The sequence below is a fragment of the Plectropomus leopardus genome, chromosome 21 (genome assembly GCF_008729295.1).
Source record: "Plectropomus leopardus isolate mb chromosome 21, YSFRI_Pleo_2.0, whole genome shotgun sequence".
Lineage (NCBI taxonomy): Eukaryota > Metazoa > Chordata > Actinopteri > Perciformes > Serranidae > Plectropomus > Plectropomus leopardus.
The window spans coordinates 7,964,520-7,981,646 of record NC_056483.1 but is presented as its reverse complement, the minus strand read 5'-3'; the positions used below and the strand labels follow the sequence as shown (position 1 = coordinate 7,981,646).

The following is a 17,127-nucleotide window of genomic DNA, read 5'->3' as shown; positions in this document are numbered from 1 at the left end:
CCACCTCAAACCACGCGTAACACGGCTTTACAACCTTGTTGTGGTGGTAGCGTTACGTTGTGCGACTGTAGTGTAGTTTGTTAATAACCTTAAAAAAGCTTTTTAATAGTAGTAGCAATTGCATTAAGTTTAAATAATCCTTAAAGTGGTATTCATTTGTGAGGACCTCCTTGCTAACCAAAACATGTATTAACAATTGTTCACAAAAGAGCTTATTTTCTGCAATGATCCAAAATCCAGTGGAAAAATCCCACAGGCTTTTTGACGAGGGAACCAGGGGGACGCTAATTTCTGCAAAGGTCTGTCTCCTGAACAGAAAACCCTGAAGAAATTGTACGTGGGAGAAGTTTCAGCTGGTTACGATCAGCAATCACCACCACTAGATGCCACTAAATACCCATAAATCTTACACACTGTTTCTTTAAAAATCCATTGGCTAATTCTTACTAAAACTTTGACATTTTATAGATACATCATGTGTTTGTAATTTGATATGTTTGTGATAAATACATTAAAAATATAGGCTATTTACTGACAATTTTCAACTTTTTCTTTTATGAGTTAAAACATCTACTTTGAGAGAAATATCACGTAATGGAAACTGATACACCAGTAGCTGTTTCAACTTAAATCTTGTAGTTATGAGTTGACTTAAGAGGCATAATATACAGAAAATGTGCCATTTAAATATATTTGTCCATGTCTAAATATTGCCAGCCCACTACAGCATGGTACTTTCAAGCAGTAAATTCAGGCAGTAGATGCTGTAAAGCTAAGTGGTCTAGTTTCATTTCATGCTTTATCACCAGAGGGAAGATATTCATCCACCCTCCCAAGTCAAGGTCATCATATAAAAGACCATAACAGCTCATCAAGCAATTTAGTTGACCTTGCCATGCAGAAAGTAACCAGCAGTTACTGCAGGATTCACAATTACAGTCAATTAAAGTCAATAAAAGATGATATGACAGTTGATTACATTTAATTTGCTGAGAGCAAAGTGGTTTCCATATTGTGCGCTCACTGAGCAATAATTAATCTGCTTCACATCAACTGCAAACTAAAAATGTGGTGTTTTCTAAGAAGATAGCTATGACTAATTTATACATCAGGATGAAGATATGACTACAATTCATTCTAAAATTTATTTAATTTCTATTGAATTTCCAACAACTAAGCTCTATAGAACATCTGAATTTAATTTACTCAGACAAATACTTGCCCTAATTTTGTTGTGATGTTAAAAAAAAATTACCATGGGCCACCGGTTTGCCTGCAGCAACTGCTTTCCCTGCTGCTGTCAATGCTAAGGTGCCAGATGCACTAGGCAAGTAGCCGCATGATAAATGGCAGAAGGTGAGAGCTCTGTGGCCGGGACCAGGAGCACCCTGCCCCTGCATCCCGCTGCCAGTCCCTCGGCATGCAGATTGTCAGGCCAAATGGCAGCCGCATCCCCCTTCAATGCTGACATTTAAAACCTCTGCCATGCTATCCAGCTGTGGGCACCGCAGGTCCCCCCTCCGCCCCTCCAGGCAGGCAGCCCTCAACCCCACTGCTGCTGCTGCCAGTCGACAAATTACCAGAAACAGCCTTTTGTTCAAACAAGTGTGGCATTGTTTACAAGTTACCTTGAGCCTTAATAAGGGGGCCAATCAATCACGGGCAAAGCAGGTATAGTGTACGAATCAGACACTTCCTATGAGTCGAACCCCAAAAACCAGAATCTATGCCATCAGTTAACTATTAGCTAAACTTACACGATATCAGAGTTCAGACTCAATGTTTGCAAATCCTCCTCTAGATTAGATCTGAAGTTCAGCCTAAACACCACCAACTCCAGCCAAAACTGTTAGCTGGGATTGTTATGTTTACCAAAAACAGCTGCTAATCCTCATCCAATCCTTTTCTGTTGTGGGTGGTAGGTCTGTTCAGGTGCAAAAAAACAAGATTGCTGTTGAGAAAGGAGAAGCCTATCTATCTTTGTCTGCGTTTCGGGAGCCATTGTTTCAAAAGATTAATACGGCTGTCTTTCCATGTAGTATTATTTTTTAAAATTGCAGTCAGCTCCGTAGCAGTCAACCAAGTACTACTAGAATGTAACAGCAGAATCATACACTTTCCTACACCAGGGAGAGTTGAGTTCAACGATCACCGTAGGGAATTTGCTGAGGCGAGGATAGAGGCGAAACAGCGGGGTGTCCAGTCAGTCTCTGGCTGAAGGCTTAAACCACAGAAAATTCTGCCCTGGATGTCAGGAATAATTAGTCTTTAACCCCCTCAAACTTGAGCAAATTAGCTCAATTTCTTTCAAAAACAAGGGAAGAAGGCAATAAGCTATGAAAGAAGAAATGACCCCAAAAATTAGCAATTTATTAGTAAAAAAAAAAAACTAAACTGAAAATGAGTAAAACAAAATAAATAAAGAACAAATAAATAAATAAATCTAAATTATTAATATAGTTTTACGATAGTTTATTTTTTCTAGTATAATCTTGCAATTTCTTGAACATTTATATCCAAGTTGCTCATTGCTTTTTCCACATTTTTTTAAAGACAGCACACCAATTTACTCAGGCTTCATGTGTATCCAGGATTGAAGGGTTAACTGTGATTTAAAAAAAAAAAAAAAACTTTTATAATTGTCCAACAGCAGATGGCATGACAGTGACACCACAGCATGGCAACTATGACTAATAAAAAAAGCTTTTTTTTTTCCTCAATCGAAACCATCAACAGTAAACATCAGGTCCTGGAGTGAACATGTCAGAGTCAGCGCTCTAAAGCCTCTCTCTCTATAGAACCGCCATTTTCTATTGACATTTAATAAACACGCAGTCAGAAACCCACTGTGAAAGAGGCAGAATTTAAAATATCTCCATTGACAGTAGCCTCAGCTGTCCAAAATGCAAAGCAGATACACGAGGACATGTTGCATTTTAGAACAGATCAGAACTCCGGCTGCAAAAACAAATCTCGTGCTGGAACTATGCTTTTACTGAAAGTATCGCTCTCTCGACCTCCAACAACTTAAGACAGAGCTGCCAAACGTCTCTTTATTTACTATTCTGACTTATTGCTCTGGAAGCTTATTGGAGAGTATCCCAGTGTGCATCTGGCAAATCACAGGGTGAAGACAAAGAGGCAAACCACTTTAGCACTTCAAAAAATCAACTTACTGTTTGTAAACTAATGTGAGGAAACGTGTGAAACTCCAGAGCTGCAACACCCTTTGAAAGCTGGATCAACATCACTTTTCTTGTGCTGTAGTCAAACGCCTTTCACAAGTATTTAAACCTTTGAAACCTAAGCAAATTGGTTTAACTGCTATCAAAACCTTGTTAAAAAAATAAATAAAAAGGCAAAGAGCAAGAAATTAAAAGATTTATAAAATTATTTTTTTTAAAAAAGCTAGGGAAAACATTTCAAGAGAGCTATATTTCTTATTATCATAATTACATATTTTACATCAATTTAGAGAATCACAGGTTTTTTTTTTTAATCTAAATTTGTATGCATTTTTTTTTACCTACTCTGAGTACTTCCATTTTTCACATATTTCTGCCATATTAAAGACAAAAAGATTACGCAGTCAATCTCAAGAAATGATTACCATCAGTAATGAGAGTAATTGATAGTGGCAGCCAAACTCCACACAGAAAGAAGCGCGAACTGGAATCCAAGACCTTACAGCTTTTAAGAAACAATGCTAAACACTGGACATCTGCTGGGTTATTGTGAGAAATACAGGAAACCACTGTCTGGAAAACAAGAAATATTTGAAAGCACTGAACATCACAGATTGGTGATTTATAACAGTGTAAGGGTTTTCATCAGTGTATTTTGCTTTAATTTTATCTAAACCTCCATAACTCCCTCAAGAACACCTCGGCCTTGAGCTTGTTTTTCCAAGAAGAGATGAGTACACCGCCGAAAAAAAAACCTATCTTGTTTAATTCCTTATAAAAGGCGGAGGTATTGCCCTTCAACAAGCTGAGTAAAAAATACCACTGTCAACTACACACAGTACCCATACCTCTCTTTAACAAAGGCAGCAGAACATAAAAGCAGCAAAAGGTAGGAGAGTAAACACTTAACATTCTGACACTCATTAAAAACAGACATGTTCACCCTTACCAGGGGGAAAGCACACGTCACAATATATAGAGAGGCAAATACCAAACTGCATGGCATGGTATCAAAGGCATTTCTGCAGTCCAAAGGTCAGGTGATGGTAAAAGGTTGCTGAGAAACGGAGCTGCTGGACGGTCTTTCATCAGTGGGAGGCAGCTGGAGTCTCCAAAGAGGTAGTGTTACTCAGGGCTGCAGGCACAGTGGGGCTGCTCCAATATGACATTTCACATCCAGATCTGCCACAGTAATGGCATTTTAGCCACTTTTAAAACAGCCAGATTGGCCTTCCTGCACTGTTGAAAATTTTATAGGCAGCAGTTTTTTCATTGTTTGGGTTTATTACAGTGTCTGAGGGAGATTGGATAGGTTGTCAATGTGGAAAAGGCGATTGAGGGCCGATACGGACATGATTGCTTGATAAAAAAAAAAAACCCACACACATACAGTACACGTATAGCCATCATATAGCACAAGGAAGGGTAGAAAATACACACTGCAGTGTGACCAAGAAGCTCTTAGTTCCTCTGAGGAGCCAAATTCACACTCAAATGAAAATAAGAGTTCTTGAAAATTAACATAAAAATGCATTTTTCTCATCTTGTGATTCTTAAAAAAAACACAGCTTGAAAAACCAGCATGGGGAAATATGTTTTGAAGTAAAGTGTATACCCATGCTGTTGCAAGATCAATTTGTACAACTCTTATCACAGTTATTTATTTATTTTAGCCTGTGTATCAGTCTCTTCTCTCTGGAAATGGTCAGCGCGGTTTTCCTTTGAAGTCCCCTCTGAAATGAATTGTCCCATTCGCTCGGAGGAATTGCATTCGCTGATGGTTGCACATGGTATTTGTTGTTAAGTGCTATATGCTACAAAATTCAGGGTTTGTTAGATTAAAGGAAAGCAAACTGCACTGACAACCATGCGCATAATGTAAAAAAAAAAAAGAGTGGAAATAAATATTCATGTGAGAAAGTGTTCCACCAAAACAAAATGCAAATTCAATGTGATCATTGCTGAACTAGAAGTTATTGGATCCTGTTGAGTGCATTGTGGGTGACTACAGAAATGATGTCATGCCTTTGTTAAGCAGGTATATTGTTTACCATGTTCACCATCTTAATTTAGCTTTACTAATTAATGGAAAACATAGCTGAATGTGATGGGCATTGTCATTAGTTTTTCAAAATTTTGGTCTTTTTGGTCTTTGATTTTAGGGTGGTTAAATGAAAAGTTAAGGGATCACCAGAGTTGCTATGCAACCAAATCACCAGAATAAATGTTGGCATTGTATGTTTCAGCAAACCACGGACATGAAACATTTATTAGTTATTATGTGTCAGAAACATAACATGTTATAGTTAACTATGGTTATGATCAGGCACAAAAACTACTTTTTATGGTTTTGAAAAGATCATGTTTGGCCTTAAAATATCAGTGTGAATAAAAAAATGTATACTTGTGGTGGTTCAATCCCACTGGCAACACAGCGACATTTCGTAAAAAACATCTGCTCTTAGTAGCTCAATCTTCACTGAAAACACAGCAATATCTCACTAGAAACCATGTTTTTGGTGTCTCAATTTCAGGTGGAAATGTAGCAATGTCCTACAAGGAAACACGCTTTTAATAGCTCAGTCCTCGCTGGAAATACAGTGACATCTAGCTAAAAAATACACGGGTTCGGTGACTCAATCCAGACAGCAAACAAAGATGGCTTTCTAGAAAAAAGGCGGTTTTGGTGACACAGTCCCCATCGAAAAGCAGCTTTGCCTCATTGCAAAAGTGCCGACTTTTTGTGGCTCTATCACTGCTGAAAATGCGGTGACGTCTTTCTAAAACAAATGCTCACATTTAGTGGCTAAATCTCTGCTACAGACACAGAAAATGTCTTGCTAAAAAATGAGTCTGAGCTCTGATACATTGTCAGCCCATGAATATCATACCATGAATATCTGTACCCAAATTTCTGCAAATTCATCCTACACATGTCAAGATTTTTAAGCCTGGAGCAAAGTGGTGGACTGACAGACTGATACTGTCATCCCTGTAAACAAACAACTAGCATGGATACAAAAGATAAATACAAGAGTTGTGTCTGAACTCACAAACTGCACCATTGCCTTTTAAACCAATTAAACCACAGTACTGAAACATATATCATGTAGATGGTTTATAGAAAAATACTCATTTATAGAAAGATGTAAATATTATTTTAGTGTTACTCAAAAGCTGCGGCGCTAGATTATTTTTTTAGGAAGCCTGTCAGAACATTTTCAAACGGATGTGTCTCTGCATTAATTGTCACACAGGATATTGGAAAGAAAGCCTTCAAATCCATTGTGAAGGGCCATCATTACATGTGACCTTTCTCTGTGATGAGTTGTGTCTCTGTGCCTCTGCACTTCGTTCTTTCATTAGAAATACTACGTGAGCTCTCGACCATCGCAAGATGATGGCGTTCTCCAGCAGTTCCTTTAGACCGACACATGACAGGATTATAAGCAAATGTTTATTTCACCTGTATCGACCTTCTTTTTGCAGCTAGAGTCAAAATTAAATGGAAATCCTGTGACTTAAACACATGTGCACAGGTGTAAAAACAAGAAAAACGCGCACTTAAGCCCTTTAAATACCAGGATGCATTAAAGACAGACAGTGTAGCCACGCAGACATTAATACTGTACACATGTACTGTACATGCATACATACAAACAACACACACATGCACAGTGCACAGACTCCCTGCCTGCCATTTATGAATTACATTTAGTGGTTGAATAATCAGTTGACATGCAGCTCAGGGAATTCTATGCTTAATGAGAGCCTCTTAACATAAGCAGTTTGCCGGAGTTATCTGGAACATGAGACCGCTGTCAAAATGTCAATGAATCTCAATTTAACTACCAACTTAATCACACAGGGACCATCTCATACAGGCGGGCCGGATGTGGAGATACAGTATGTGCATCCATAGTGCAGAGTATTTGGAAATATTGTCATGAAAGAGATGGAAATCTGGGAATACATTTGGTTCTTTGCAGATGTGCAGTTAACAGGTCATTGGTTATTGTTACTGTTCAAAGCAGTTTTCTAATCAAGCAGGTTTATTATCTATTTACTTATTTTCCCAGCTTCTGTTTGGGTGAACTTTCATCGTCTCAGCTGTCAGAGCTGAAACATTTCATTTCAGATCCAGCGCAAAAGCTTCTGCTCACTCATATCACTGCAAATCTTTACGAGCAGATCATTAAGACCTTGATGAAGGCAGTATTAGCAGAGAAATATTTAACCTCAGAAAATATTTTCAGAGATTACATATTACCTCACAAGCATTAAGTAAGATTTAAAGGTCATTAATTTAAATACTCAGTGTGTCTTTTTCTGACCTACTACAGCAATCACTTGCATAAAACATCTGACTGACAGACATGCCCGTCTTCTTCAAAAATGCCTTCTGAGCTTATATCTTTCTTTCCCTTTTATTCTCTCTTTTCGCAATTCCACTGTGTGTATTGCTGCCAGTGAGAGCAACCCCGCCCCCCCGAACAGAAGAAGAAACGAGGAGGCGATGAGGTATGCACAGTCACAGAGCTCTGTGCTGTTTAGGAACGATGCTGGTTAAGGAACCAACGTTTGGTATTATCTGCAAGGTCTTAATTCCACTCTTCTACCACATCACCATTCATATATTTTCATTTTAAAATAGTGGGAACATGGGAAAGAAGTACACAAGAAGGATAGACTCACAAAAGGTATATAGACCTGGCTGTAAAGTCTTGGCTTGACACACCATGACTGGTAAGACCCAAGCAGGTCTGCATTATTGTTCTGAAAAGTCTTTGTTTCTGCACGTCCAGATTTAATCGCAACCCTAGAGTTTCAAACTAAAATGGGGTCAGCAGCGTTTTTAAAGGTCTCCATTTTAGGGATTTCAAAACGCTGGAGTAGTGTGGGCTTGCTTTTTGACGGCCAATAATCCGGCTATAAAGAACAGCTACCAGACATATTTCTTAAATAGCCATATTATAGCCTACATTTAAACAGAAGTAAGCTATAAGAAGGAGCAGTCTATTGAACACAGAGTGACTAACCAGAGGTTTCGTGGCAGAGGAAAAGACTTGATGCCCCAAGCGGCACTGTAAAGTCCATAAACACACCAAGGAAACTACCAAGCCTATTATCCACAGTCTAGCTGGCTGGCTGGGTGGATCTCCAGTCCGATCTAAGAGGAGACCCCGCAGTGTGTTCAAGGTCTTCTGAAGAACATGATCTGTTTATATTTATTATTTAAATATTCTTGTATATTATAATATAAACATTCACATACTAGTGCTAATATTCTATTACTGTATTTCTCACATTTATATTTTTACTTACTTACATAGTCAGCATACATTATTTTAAATATTCAAATATTTACATAATTTGCTAATTGCTTACTCTTACTGTATTTCTGTTTTACATTTTTATATACTTGTGCTGGCACTACACCGAGCACGCTAAGATAAAGACCGTGACTGACATGGATGTGGCGTATGCTGTAACTTTGGTGGATAAAAAGATCCATCCGTAATTAAAATCTTCAAATCTGGTCAGCAAAATATAAGTTTTAATTCAAGTTGGCTTGCCAAATATACCTTATAGGTCTCACAATATAAGCCAATTTCACATTTCATATTTCATTTCATATTTTTATACTCCCAGTGTCAATATAAACAGCTCATTCTAAAGGGAAACGCAATGATTCTTATTTTCAGGTGGACACACTAAAGATATTTTTTATTTCATATTCCATTTCTGACAATATATCCCCCTAAATGCTACACACTGGACCTTTAAAGGGAAACTGTATTAGTGTGGAGGAAGCCTGAGAGTACTCATCTCTAATAATAGCATGGTTATATGTAAGTCGTATGGTTTCAATGCAGTATGAAAACAGACGGTGGAGCCAGTTGCTGCTACAGCTGCAAACAGCCACATCAACCATGAATTTCTTTCCACTTCGCCCGTCTGCCCCCCCCACATCCTTGCCGTTTTTTCACACATTCACAGGACTCACAAATTGCTGTGAGAGGACCTCTTCTTGCCTTTTGGGTTTCCATGAGAGTGCACCTCCCACATGGGAAGCAGCTTTTAATGAGAACAATACTCAGGATATGCGTTGCCCCACACATACATACATTATTATGAAAACAAAGTAGTCATTTTTCTGTTGTTTTTTTCTCTTTAGGAAGCTGACTTCCCTGCGATCCATAATGGAGTAGATATTGCTCGGCCTATTGATTGATGTCTCCTTCCCCCTACTTTGACATTTGCTTATCCTCGTCCGCATCTACAGCTATTGACGTTCGCTCTATCTGGACATCTTCCTAAGCTGTTTTGTCATTTGTCACCTCTTAAATAAAAACGAAGGAGGGAGGGAGTTGTCAGTGATAAGACTTAATGATACCAACCACATTGATGGTTTTATACAAGCCTGTGGAAAGAATACTGTCTGCGGAAAGAACAGCGCTGATGCTTTGCTTAATTTCCTGCTCTTTACCTCTTATGGATCCACTGAGCAATTTTACCAGCATATTTCTATTTTTGCCGCTAATAAGCGAGCTAAAGAAGACCCATTCTACCACCTCCAGCACGCATTCACTCAGAACTGTGGTCAATTTACTGCAAATTTACTGAAAGCTGGCTTTTGGTTTAACACCTTTTAAACTAATGTATTTGAAGAGCCCACTCCACAGGCTCTCTCGTCAAAAGCTACTATTTTCCCCGACTTACCCTCAACTCTCCACTTCTTGGATACAAACTGGTGAGATCACACACATCCACATTAGAGCACTTGCTAATAAAACACCCTCTGAGTGGGTTTTCAGGGTTTATACTTTGCCAACTCTTTATTTGTAGTACAGTAAATGCCGCGCTTTCCTTGACATGTATTTCTACAAACACAGCCTGGCGTAGATTTTCTCCCCATGAGGTGGAAGACAGATTCTTCCTTTCTTCCCTCCCCCTTTTCTGTCTATCCCTCCCTCACCCTGGCTCCTGCAGAGAGGCTATTATTGTAGCTAATTATCTACAAATAGGCCCAATATGACAAACACAGCCCTGTACCAGTGCTGGGTAAGCGCAGGAATCAGTCTGAGTGGGAATAAAAGAATGAAAAGGAGGCGAGGAGAAGCAGACAAAGAACAGGACAAAAGTCACAGTGGAGGGGAAAAAAAAAGAGAAAATCAGAGATAATTGAGAAGAACGTGATAAAGACACAATGCGGAATAAGATGAGAGAAAATGCTAAAAAAGATATAAGTGGGAGGCAGATGGGCGAAGAAAGGCAGTGACACCAAAAGGGAGACAGCATAGAAGGGACTAACACAGGAAAATGATCTTGTCTATACAGTGTGTGACGGTTGTTGCCAATGGCAACTGTCCTGCGATGCACAGGCCACATCCATTTAGCTCCCAGCATGCCTCATGATCAGGGCAGCTCAGGGGTCTAAGGCTGTCTGTCTCATTTCCATAGAGAAACTCATTTACCAGGCAAGCATGGAGGGCTATGACGCATCAATGCGTGCTTGATTAGATCCTTACTGCTGATACATATGAATATTTATCAGTGTTCAATGAATACACATTTACTCTCCTTTCATCTGGATCATCCTGAGTGTCCTCCTGCTCTCCTCTTAATTCCCCACAATGAATATGTCACAGGAGCATCAGGGCTCCCGACAAAGTGACAGCACTCAAGATAATCTGGTTATTGTCGCTCTGCTGTGATGATCAACACTTTAAGTTTCACAAAACGCATCGGGCTTTTGTCTTGCTGTGTTTTATTTCGCCATGGTGACAACAGCTCTTAGAGACCTAAAGGAAATGAGCACGGGGGACGGTAATCAAAGGAACACACTTAAAAGGATGTGTGTTTGGAATTCATTGCGGCTGCAGATTAGTGTTTGGCTGCACAACTGAAGCTGCAGGTGCGATCTGGATGCCAAGACAAGTTGGAATCACAGAGTTACTCCTGTAGCATGGGCCCAAACAGAAAACGCACACAATCACAAGCACACCCACTCTTCTTTTTCTTTCTCTACACACAGAGCTCAACAATGGGTATTTTTAGAGAGTGTAACTTACATCACTAACTCCGGCCTCCACTATCTTCAGGCCTGTCTGCCTCTCCAGCTGCGGCTTCTGTTGGACTGCACGGGAGACAAAAGCAGAGGAGGTGTTGAGAATGAGCAGTGGATGACAAAGTAGCAGATTTTTCAGTTCCTGAGGCAAAACAAGTGGTCAGTGAAACTGAGAATGATGCAATTGATGTAACGGTGTGAGTCAGATGTCAAACTGGTCATAGAAAATGACCGGCCCACACACACACACACAAGCACACACACACACAGAAAAATCTTCATCAAGCAGAGGAAACAGTCTTCTGGTATTAACATGCTTCTAAGGTAATTTGATCTCAACCGGATAGCGCTAAATACAGGTGTAAAAGGCCACCGACACGCATTGTGATCCGATAACTCAAACTACTTTCTAAGGTGATTTGGGACAATGCAACCACGTGTCTTTTGTAGTATAAATACTAACACTGTCCTGATGCGTCTCAGACAAGGACTACAGTATCAGTGCAGGATGTGGTGATTGTTACGGTGACAGTGCGCAAATGCTCTATAATTGGACAAACTTTTCAATGACCATCTCTCATTTCGTCCTATAGAAGGAGACAAGTTAAATTCTGCTAACAGTGATATGTCCAGCTGCACTAACACAGCTGCAGACTAAAGCCAGGTCTGAACAGGCTCATTGAGGGCAGCTATGGCTGAGGAGGTAGAGCGTCCACTAATCAGAAAATTGGTGGTTCGTTCCCTGGCTCTTCAGTCTGCATATTGAACTGCAAATTGCGTGCATGTACGTATTTAAACTGAGTAGGTGGCACCTGGTAGCCTCGGCCACCAGTGTGTGAATGTGACTGTGCTGTAAAAGCGCTTTGAGTAGTTGGAAAACAAGAAAGACGCCATGCCAGTACAGGTCAACATACCATAGTTCACCAGCAGTCACCGAAGTTATTGCAATTTATCCTGACAGGAACACTGAACTGAGACATGTCACACAAAACCTCACAGTGTTGCTAGAGGAAAAGTCAGAGGATCATCAAAATTATTGGATTTCATTCTCTGGAAACCATTAAAATCAGTATGAAATGTCACAACAAGTCATCCTTTAGTTGTTGAGATATCTCTGTCTGGTCTATAGACTGAAAAAAATCATGGACGTAACCATGGTCGCGTCAGCCAGAAGAGACCATATTTAGACGACAGAGTGGATCTGGCCAATAAGCGGAGGTGATGCCAAGCAGACAGCATTTAAAGCAGCCACAATCTTAGTTATGCCTAACTTTAAGACTTTACACAATGTAAACAGCTAAATTATATAAAAATTCACCCCCCATACAGCTGTCATGAACAGGAAAATTCTCTACAGAAACTAAAAGGTTATTTGTACCAGACTGTAAACATGCCCTTTTGGGCATTTTAACATTGGGGTCTGTGGGGATTTACTCACTTCTGGAGCCAGCCTCAAGTGGCCATTAGAGGAACTGCAGGTTTTGGCGCATCTGTGTTGGCTTCATTTTCAGCCCTGGACGCTGTCGCTTGGTCTGGTGCAAAGTGGTGGACATACCAACATTTCCATTCATAAAGCCACGATTAAAAATATAAAATGCTAACAGAAGCTAAGCAATAAAACTGACTGTTATCCTCACACACATCGAGCAAGACCTACTGAAAATTACCAGAAAGCAGATGAAGTGCTTGCAGATTCACAGCACACAGTAACTTGAGCTCCTGCCTTTGTTCTTGCAGTAATTAAAACACCACCCGAGTTTGATCCTTAGATCTATTGATCTAATCAAATATGGCATGCTATTTCCAAAGCTTTGTTCACGAAAGATATTCTCATGCAAATCAAACCAAAGTGAGGCAATGTTAAATATCTGTTGTTCAAGATCACACATTTCACCGACTTTTTTTCCTGCGCTTAACGCCCCGTTCTCACTTTGATGGAGACATTTATATTGAAAAACAAAATCAAAGCGCCCTTAATAGATTATGCCAAATTATAGAGTGCAACGAAAAGCATAATTTTAATTGAGTTTGTTAGCATGTGAATGTGATTGGTAATGGGGAAAAGGGAAAAAAAGTGAAAGTTAAAGAGAGGAAGAGAAAGAGAGCAGGTCCTTTAAATCCCATTTCCCCAGATGAAGGCTATGCAAATGACCCTGAAGAGCTGAACCCCACCTCACACTCCAAATTCGGCAAGGGCCTGTTTAATTAGTATTTTAATCTATCCCAATGATTCCACTCAGTCCACAATGTATGCAGCATTCCATCTAATTAAGCACGCTACTTTTAGGATAATCATCCATCTCCCTCACTCTTCCTCTCTCCCCTTTTTTCTTTCTGGTTATTAAGGCTCCTGCAAACATTGATCATCCTATCATCTCATCAACATGGCAGCAAAGGGGACATCTTATATTTTAGGTGTCAGCCAGAGGTTTCTAAAGGATGGCTAAAAGGAGGATAACAGAGGCGGAGGGAGCGCTGCAAAGGTCAAATATACATTCAAAGTCTAAATTAGAGTGCCACATAAAAGAAGTAGACAGGAGAGAAAAAACAGAAAATCGTCTGCCCTTGGTGAGCGGAGAAAAGTCTCATTTCATGTTGCTTCCCCCTGTATTTAGTTACAGCCATATTGCCTCTCCGAAGATAGTACCTGCACGGTCCTGGTGCTATTTAGGAGGGGGGTAATGAGCGAGGTAATTGGGCCCAGCTGGGTGAGGGCGTAGGTGGTGGGGGGAGGTGAAGCCGCTAAAAGGTCACACAACGTTTTGGTCCTAATGAGGCACCCTCTGGGGTCGCAACACATCATGAGTCAAACTACGAAAGATTAGCCTGGAATCAACACACATACACGTCACAGCGGCTGCAGCTTCGGGTTTTTGACTGACAAGCTGACATTAACCGTCTTATGGCAAAACCAAAGAAGCCTGAAGGTCAGTATTTACTTGCGAATCAAAGCTGAGCACTCTCCAATCAACCTGAGGGAAAGGACGGTCCCACAACAGCCACTTTAAATGTAAATACAGTGTACTTGCCGGGCTCATTAGCTGGTAACTGGATGGATCTCGGCTGCAGTGAGAAGCCAGCCAATGGATTGCTTGTTCTGTCACTGTACAGATAACAGTCTACAGCATCTCTTTTTGGTCACCCCCTATATTAACCTCCCACTGGAGCTCACTCTCTTCCTCTTTTTCCTCACCGACACTCGCACAGATTTTGTGAGCTTCAAATTAGCCACCAAATACTCCTGACAGACTGTGGAAAGGAGATGTCAGGTCTCATTTCAGAGAGGCTCCTCCAGCCATTTTAATAGGCATTGTCGGAGTCTATCTAGTCTGATCTCTAATATCGAGATCTGATCCCTGCTGCTCATTTAATCTTTTCGGTTTCCGAGTCATATTGAGCCATATCATCTGATGTTCAGCAGGCAACAAAAGCACGGTTACGCCAAAAGGCTTTTTCACGTGCTTAAAATGTGCTCCATTTTCGTGTGCTCTCAACTGAAACTACATACATGTGCAACAGTTTTACTGAAGAAATAATAATATAATAACACAAAAAGAGAACTGTCTGATGACATGGCAGGATTCAGTACAAATTCAGTGAAAATGGGTGATTATTATTTTGTGAATACGCTGCTGTCACTTGTGTACAATACAATGGGACCTGAACCACATTCCATTAAAAACAAAATAATTATAAAGACTTCTATTAGTAAAATACTGGCAATCACTCTGTAAGAAAAAAATGCAGATGAATTAAAAAATTAAAGTTACAATTCTTAAGATTTTCATGAAATAAAACCCAGTCTTTGATATTTACTATGGCCATCATTTTATCAGCAGGAGCTATTAAATAAATTTACATCCTATAATTACTTCTCTATAAAATAGTTTTATTGTTAGTGGCGGAGTTCGCCATTAAAGCACAGGACTCAGGCTGCCTACCTACACAAAAGGGATCCACAGGAAACGATGCAGCAGCATGTGATCCAGTGTTTCTGTTTTTAATTTTGATCTTATTCATATCAGCCTCACTGCTTACAGTTCAATCTCATTACACTGTGTTAGAGCTGTTACAGCTGAAGTTACTGCTCAGGCAAACACAACATTTCCTACTGCTGCTCCTTCGCAAGACTTGGCTTTTTCTCTTTCTCTCTTTTTCTCTTCACACAACACAATCACAGCAACCTCGAACATTCATCAAAAATGCATCTATAGAACAAGACATTGGTCCTTTTTCGCATGTTTTGAAGGCAGATTATTTTTAAGTGATTTGTGGGTAAGTAATGGGAAGAGAGCAACTTCTCAACAAAATTACCAACTCTGTTCTTGCACAATTTGCAGTATGAAATTAGCTGACTTCTTCCTATTTTAAAACAATGTGAGTTTGTTTGGCTGCACTATAAATAGATATACCAGTTAATTTTTTTTTGGACAAAGTAGCTGCTCATAGAGTGTTTGCTGTAATCAACCATGTTTACTGTTGTTACCAGTAACGACGGGTGTCTCCATAGAAACTAGGTCTGAAATCTTAAGGGTTACAACTTTAAAGATATTAGAAATGTCAACAGTTAATTAGTTAACTGGAAAGAACATTTTCAACAGATTACACACGTCGGACAATTGGTTATTTTTGCTACTCTTCTGTTTACTGTAGTGCAAACCACCTTAACAGGTGGGAGCTCTCCAGCGGCACAGTTCATTCGACAATTACAGTTAATAATACCGTCTCGTCCCTTGCTGTGGAAATATTGGTTCTACCCTCCATGTGTAAAGTAGGCCCATTCACATGCAATCCTGCTCTGTATAGTAGTATAGTGCATTTATTACAAACACATAAAACACCACTAAATGATTTCAGCTAGAACTGTGCCTGCTGCCGAAGAACAGTTTTCATTTTTAAAATTACACTTGTGTTATCAAATATTAGAAGTGCACTGAGTGTCTCTGTTAAGCATTAGAAAATCCAGCCAGGTGAACAGGAAGAACTGAGAAATACTTAACAAACTCATCAAAAACTTGTTGAAGAGGGAGTAAAAAGAGGAAAAGGCCATTTCAATCATCAATCCAAAGAATGATTCAAAACATCGCTGCCTTTCCTTGACTGGAATGCTAATGACTAAAAACACAGGAAGAGAAAAAACACATTTAAGCTTGATTTTATGTGACCTTTAAATTGCTCTGTAGCATATGCGCTCAACACAAATTATCTTGTGGCGAGATATAATTTGATTAAAATGTTGCTTTTCTCCGCCATATGCTGCAAACTGAAGCAATTGTGCTCTCCTCATCATAGATTCTAATAGCAATTCAGAAATGATTATCATGAAGTCATCAGAGCTTAAAGTCATGAATATATATATTCATTTTTCTGATATACGACAGGGTTGTTATTGTTAGAAGCAATATAAATTCAGCATGGAGAGACAAATCACCGACTGTAGGCTGTAAGTATTTTGTATTTCAACACGGCACAGCAGCCAGCGCTGTCACATGATCGTAATGTTGCCTCTTTGGCCAAATGGGGGTATATAGTTGACAAAATGCATATTTCACCACCCTCTGATTGATCTGTTAATATTGAATAACATCCACATCCATTCCATCTATCTCCCCCCTCCCTTTCCTGCTCCTCAGGTCGTCTATTCACCACTTCCATCTCTCCATCCGTCACTCCAACCAAACAAAATGAAAGTGTTTATTGCGGAGGAGGGCTGACGCTCACGCCTCTCCACAGCCGTTAGCCTTATCAGCAGGCAATCGCTCCGATATTAAAGCTGCCATTCCGCCCATCACTTTCCCCTTGCACATATGATGGCTGTCTCTACCTATCAGAGTGGAGAGAGGAGGAGGAGGGTAGAGGAGGGGGGAGGGA

General features: G+C 39.9%; 1 protein-coding gene across 1 annotated transcript in view; it reads right to left on the bottom strand.

The window, feature by feature from the left end:
* Positions 1-17,127, bottom strand: part of ptprn2 (protein tyrosine phosphatase receptor type N2) — a 147,652-nt gene that overhangs the window by 47,247 nt on the left and 83,278 nt on the right. The window contains exon 11 of the mRNA XM_042510638.1: positions 11,261-11,325. Within this exon, the coding sequence (XP_042366572.1) occupies positions 11,261-11,325 (65 nt within the window). The remainder of the gene's footprint in view (positions 1-11,260; positions 11,326-17,127) is intronic.